The sequence below is a fragment of the Dendropsophus ebraccatus genome, chromosome 1, assembly GCF_027789765.1.
Source record: "Dendropsophus ebraccatus isolate aDenEbr1 chromosome 1, aDenEbr1.pat, whole genome shotgun sequence".
Taxonomy (NCBI): domain Eukaryota; kingdom Metazoa; phylum Chordata; class Amphibia; order Anura; family Hylidae; genus Dendropsophus; species Dendropsophus ebraccatus.
The window spans coordinates 200,277,687-200,284,676 of record NC_091454.1 but is presented as its reverse complement, the minus strand read 5'-3'; the positions used below and the strand labels follow the sequence as shown (position 1 = coordinate 200,284,676).

The window sequence follows — 6,990 nt, the reverse complement described above, 5'->3', positions numbered from 1 at the left end:
CAAATACAGTGAGTACACTTACTAATACTGTACACTGAAATATTTTACTATAAAGTGGCCAACCCCTTTAAATAACGAAGTAAAAAGCATATACTGTATATAAATTTTCACACTCAGCAATGCATAGAAAGCATTTCCTCTACAATTGGCTTTGCACGCGACCACTAAAATTTATAAGGTGCTTTACTAAGTATCAATTTATTTTCTATTATCACTGTATGTTTGAACTGTAAACAGGTAAATAAATGAGTAAGTGGCCAAAAAGCTGAAAAAAGCTGCTTTTTTTTTTAATAAAATTTAACAACAAAAAAAGTAGTTATTTTTGGCGAATTTGATAATGAAAATCCTTTTTACACATCTGAATATAAAAACACCCATGGACTTCTGTAAGGCCTTTTCAAACAATGCAAATTACTTCTTGAATTAAAATGATCAAATACAAAGTCAGGAATTTCCTTTCTCTGTTCCTGGATTAATAAGTAAGAAATGCAATTGAAAACCTGAATGTGTGAACTTATCCTTATATGCGTGTCAGAAATGCAAATGACGTTTTAATATCCCAAGTAGATTTAGATAAGCAGGGTCTACAGATTATGAATGTTCAGTTCAATTTCTTTTCCTTTTTTTTTTCATTTGTTTTATAGCATTAATTTTTGAAGCAACTGACAAATAGCTTATAGAATTTCACCGAAGAAAAAGCAGGCACAACACTCACTTGCAATCCAAATAACGTTTATTCCAGTTACATTAAGGGTAGCTTCACACATACCGTATCGCAGTGGATTTTCTGCTGCAGATCCGCAGCAGATTTGGCTAAATGAATGAACACAGCATCAAATCTGCACCATCAAATCTGCTGCGGATCCGCACCAGATCCGCAGCAGATTTTACAGTGTGGATTTAAAGGGGTATTCCCCCCCAAATTATTTTTGCATTAATACGTTGCCCACCCGTAGCTTTCTATCTTTCCAATATAAAGTTATTAGGGATTCTGCACAGTTTTGCTGTTATCTAGGTGCCCCCAGCCCCACGGATTGCATAGAATCATCAGCTCTCAGTCCACTCCGACATGCTCCCTGCTCCTGGCCCCGACCCTCCTAGACGGCATCACATGTCCTGCATCTCTTCAATGGGCTGGGTTAGCGCTTCTAACCCAGCCAATCTGAAGTGATGGAGGACACTGACAGGGGATGGCTTCTGTAAGAGAGGGAGACAGTGATCAGTGCAGCTGTCACTGTCTCCCTTTCTAACAGCAGCCACCCCTGTCACCCGCACCATGTGGCCCCAGCCCCAGAGCTCACCCCCTGACTGTGCCCCCTCACTGGTGTCGGCGCTTACTGGCGGCAACCTCCCCCCGTCCCCGTCCCCCAGCTGCGGCGCTTACGGGCAACCGCCCTCCGGCCCCCCACCCACCTGCTGGCATCATTTGTGGCACCGGCGCACTCCCCCCCCGTTATGGTTGTGCACAGACACAGTGCACAGGTCACTCACGGCACCCCTGTCATCAGTGGCTCACTCGCGGCGGGGTATACATGTGGCGCCCGAGAGCCCCCCCCCCCGTGAGGGTCGCGTGTGACAGAGCTGCCGCGGGACTCAGGGAGCGTGCTGGTGTCATCCACCGCTCACCCCCGTGTCACCCGCGCATACCGGCGGCTGCACCCCGCCCCCCCCCCCCGGGAACTCGCCCGGCCCGCGCGCCCCCAGCATTTTCGCAGCAGAAAATACACTGCGTATACGGTGTGTGTTTGTACCCTTAGGCTATGTTCACACTACGTACGTCTCTGGATGTAGCGCGTTCCGTGAATAAGCGGCCGGAGACTTACGTAGTTTGCGTACAATGGAAAGTATACGATGTACGGTGGCACAGTTCACACTACGTAAGAACTTACGCCCGGATCGTACGCGGCGACGTAAAAAATGAACCAGACCATTGTTGGAGGACGAAAATGCCGTAACTTACGCCCGTAGCGTAACATGCGGTCCCGTACGTAGTGGTGATTTCTTCATTTTTGCAGCTTTTTGTGCCGATCCAAAAGGTTCTGTGGGGTGTCCGGGGCTAGGCGAAGATTTCCAAGTAAAAGGCCGCTGTCAGATCGCTACGTAGGGCGCTCGGGAAGCGTAAGTAGACTTCGGCGTAAGTTCGCGCTCCGTACGTAGCCGGCCGCAAGTAGCGTAAATCCCCGCCCGGAGTTTACCGCGTATATGTCCGGCCGCGAAAATATGCGGCTGGACATATACGCAGTGTGAACATAGCCTAAGGGTGCGTTCACACGTACAGGATCTGCAGCAGATCAGATCTTCAAATCTGCGCCACCAAATCTGCTGCAGATCCTGCATGTGTGAATGCACCCTAAGGGTGCTAACACACACGACCGATGCGTAGCAGATCAGCAGCAGATTTGATGGTGCAGATTTGATGCTGTGTTCAGTTATTTACATCAAATCTGCTGCGTTTTGGTGTGTGCGTATCACTGCGATACGGTGTGTGTGAAGCTACCCTAAAGGAGAAGTCCGGCTGGAAATTAAAAACCACTATGGGCAAAGAGTGGGGGAAAATTGAAAAAGGCAATATGCTTTAGGGTGCGTTCACACAAACAGGATCTGCAGCAGATTTGATGGCGCAGATTTGAATCTTCAGCAGATCCGCAGCAGATTTGATGGCCCAGAATTGATTTGCTTTGAATCTGCAGCTTCAAATCTGCGCCATCAAATCTGCTGCAGATCCTGTACATGTGAACGCACCCTTACTGTCCCCGAGGCTGCGCTGCACCAGCTGTCATTTTCCCGCTGGTACCGAGTACGTCACAACCCGGGATCCACGTCACAGACTGGTGGAATTTAGTCCGCTCAGCCAGTCAGTGACTGCAGTGGTGTCCCGTCTGTTAGCCGGGTCGTGATGTAGCCAACAGGGTCCAAGAGTGAGACGCAGCTCTGCGTGGGCTCGGGGACCAGTAAACATAATGCCTATTTCAATTTCCCAGCACCCCCTGCCGCTACTGGTTTTAATTCCCGGCCGGACTTCTCCTTTAAGGCCAACACTGACGAACACATGGCCCTATGTTTGTCAGTGTTGGCCTTAATGTGACTGGAATAAACGTTATTTGGATTGCAAGTGAGTTCTGCGGTGGCTTATTCTTCCATTGAGTTTTATGGTCTGAGCTCACCTTCTGATCTGCTGAGTACCACAGTCCGTGAATTGATGCCTGAGGATAAGAGGATAGTCCCGAGGTATACATTTTTTTTCTGACTTACTCTTCGTTAATTACACACAGGGTCTGATTGTGATATGTAACCATAGAGACCTATGTGACGGCACAGGAGCTGAGGACACGGAAGAGTAACGTCTGTTTTCTTAACTTTCTTAGGGAGTGGGGGGAAAAACCTGTCCTAATCCAAGTTATACATAGCTTTTAAATTATTAAATTGTGCAGCCGCCAGTTTTACAAACTCATATCAAACCTAATCATTTGAAAAGTTAATAACAAATTGCAGTTCATAAGATTCAGTTCACTTATCTCTAGCTGGAATACAGTACCTCTCTACAGTAAATCAAATGAATGTCCTGTTTAAATTGCATTATAATCTGTGGTATTGCCATAGAGCACACAGGGGATCCCACTGATATTCATTATTACTCTTCTCCCTATGGTATAGTGATGTCTTTAAGGATTTGAAAGCTATCTTGTATTTAGAAATATTCTATAATAGCCGCTCATTGGTAGTGCTTATATACTGGAAACAATACCACTTCATTCTATCATGCTTTGAAAGGATCTCTGAGGCCCATCTACCAAGTGCACATATTTTATACCATGTCCCTTACAAGAGAGAACGCTCCAAGATCTCTGGTAATGTTGATAATATTAACCAGAATGCAGCCTAAATCAACATGGATGACAACAAGAACAAGTAACACTCATGGAGAGACTCTCTCTGTTCCAATTCTTCTTACTTAAAGGGAAACTATCAGCAGGTTAGACAAATCTAACCTGCTGATATCTATCTATGGTGCACAGATCGCGGAGGATGAAGGTAAGTTTCTTACCTTCATCCTCTGTGCCGTTTCTGTGCAGTTTGTAGTTTAATCTCTAGGCTAGTAAGGGGGCGGGAATTAGGTTATAGCTGATTGGCAGGTATATGATCACTGTTACTACCACAGATGACTGGAAAGAGGAGCAGCGAAGCTAGGAAAGGGCCACACATGCATCCTCCAAAATATCCTGAGAGGAACTCACTTTAAGGGTATGTGCACACTGTTGCGGATTCTGTAGCTCCCCCCCGCTCGCGGCCACGCGCATCAATTCTATGGTCAGGCAGATTCCGCTGTCAGGGCGAAGATGAATCCTTTTATTCTTCAGGTGGACGGCAGCATCTGCCTGACCATAGAATGGAGTTTATGGCACAGGCAGAGATGCGCGCGGCCGCCAGCGGGTGCGAGTTGCAGAATCCGCGGCGGGTGATCTGCCTGGGTTTCATAGTGTGCACATACCCTAATAGCACTGTGTCAGTGCCCTCATCTTTGCTTTAGCAGTAATAGAGGTCAGTTTTTCACCATTTTGTACATTGATGGCCTGTCCTTGTAAAACACCATAAATGTCAAAAAGAGTTTTCTGTCTTGTTAAAATAAGAAAAAATGTAAAAATTAAAGAAAGAAAGGTTAAAAAAAGAAGAAGAAACATCTCCTATTATTGGTTTTCCGACTGAGACAGGAAAAAGTCTGCTTAGCAAATCATTGTCTGAGATAGGTCATCGCTGTGTCCAGCAATTGGCTGAGAAGTAATGTACTTGTATTGAGACAGTGATACGAAAAAGGAGAACAGTGGAGCCCTCCGCACCATCACAAAAGTAGTCATGGGACATTAGTGTGGTAGTAAGAAAATCCTTTAAAAATACCAAATACAGTAAAAAGACATGTATATATAGTAATTATAGTTTTACCTTTTAGGCAGTCGACATGAACAAATGTGGAAACACTACGGTACTGGAGTTCCATATCCTCGCATTCACCGCCTCCGATAACATGGCATACCCTATATTCACTGTGTTTTTGTTCATGTACTTGTTAGCTGTGGTTGGGAACTTACTTATTGCCTCGCTGGTCTCTGCCACACCTCAGCTCCATACGTCAATGTACTACTTCCTGTGTAACCTCTCCATTATAGACGCCACGTACATTTCTACAATCTTCCCAAATCTGTTGTCCATCACCATAGGAACAAATGAGATTTCTTTTCCAGGCTGTATCACCCAAATGTACTTCTTCATCTTCTGTGTTGATGAGGAGATCCTTATCCTGACCTGTATGGTCTATGACCGTTATGTGGCGGTTTGTTCCCCATTGCATTATCCTTTAGTGATGAACAAGACAATGTGTATCATGATGGCCGCCTTGTCCTTGCTTATAAGCTTCCTAAACTCATTGATGCTTACGCTGCTCACCTATAGTCTATCATTCTGCCGTTCTTCAGAGATCAACCACTTCTTCTGTGAGATCAGGGCAGTCATGAGCCTTTCTGACAGTGACACCACAAGCAGGGACATGGTCCTGTTTATTGAAGACATATGTCTGGTGTTTTTTACTTTTTTATTCATTACAGTCTCCTACTTGCGCATTATTTCTTCTATTCTGAAGATCCGTTCTCTCAAGGGTCGATGGAAAACGTTCTCCAGTTGCTCGTCCCATTTGACTTCGGTTACGTTGTTCTACGGACCAATTTTATTTCTGTACATGAAATCAAAGTCTGAATATTTTCCAGATGAGGATAAGCTTATCTCTTTACTCTATGTGGCTGCTGTTCCCACGCTAAACCCCTTTGTATATAGCTTGAGGAACAAGGAAGTTTTAGGAGTTATTGGAAAAGTAGCAAAAATGAAATGGAGGAGAAATGGAGTAACGCATGGCAATAAACTGTTATAATATTAATATGATATCTTACCTGATAATAACACATAAAAATAAACTGCCAATATGATATCTTATCTGATAGTAACACATGGCAATAAGCAGGCAATATGATATCTTACCTGATTGGAATGCATGACACTGCCAATATGGTATCTTACCTGACTGTAAAAGCTGGGGAATCTGTTGGTGCTATACAAATAAATATTATTATACTATTACTGTAAATCATGGCATACCCGATTGTAACGTATGGAAATAAACTGCCAATATGATATCTTACCTAATTGTAACACATGACAATAAACTGCCAATATGATATCTAACCTGATTGTAATGCTTGGCAATTGATTACCATTATGATATCTTTCCTGATTGTAACAGATGGTAATAAACTGCCAATATGATATCTTACCTGATTGTAACACATGGCAATAAACTGCCAATATGATATCTTACCTGACTGCAAGACATGGCAATGCATTACCATTATGATTTTTTACCTGATTGTACTGCATGGCAATAAATTGCCAATATGATATTTTACTTGGTTGTAACACGTGGAAATTAACTGACAATGTGATATCTATTTCACATACAGTTGATCAGACATAGTTCTAGGCTTTTCTTGTTGTTGGCCAGCACAGCATTGTTTGGGGTATCTTGTTGTCTTCCTAGGCTTGACTCTTTTCTGTAGTACTTTGGAGCCCTATCTTTCCCAATTACATTGACATGTCCCTAGCCATCAAACCTAATTAAAAGAAAGTCAGTCAAGGCCACCTTCTTCCATTGCTTCATGATCCAGTTCTGATGCTCATGTGCTTATCGTAAGAACTTTTAGTAATGGACAGGGGTCAGCATAGCCACGTTGACCTGTCTGCGGCTAAACAGCACTATATGCAGCAAGCCATGATCCAGTATGTGTTCTGACACCTTCCCACATAGCAAGCATTCTGTGGGACCAAAACAAGACTGGTTAGCGTTTGCTGCAGGGGCGTAGCTAGGGGTTCAGTCTAGGGGGGGCGAGAAAGTCTGAGTGGGCCCCCAACCGATTTAGTTACCCATAGGGAACTTCAGCAGATGACAAT

At 44.1% G+C, this 6,990-nt stretch overlaps 1 protein-coding gene across 1 annotated transcript; it reads left to right on the top strand.

The window, feature by feature from the left end:
- The first annotated feature begins 4,954 nt into the window (after positions 1 to 4,954).
- On the top strand, positions 4,955 to 5,917 carry LOC138783903 (olfactory receptor 5AR1-like). The gene has a single exon (XM_069959218.1). It carries the CDS (start codon positions 4,955 to 4,957, stop codon positions 5,915 to 5,917), a length of 963 nt encoding a protein of 320 aa, XP_069815319.1.
- Positions 5,918 to 6,990: the final 1,073 nt, after the last annotated feature.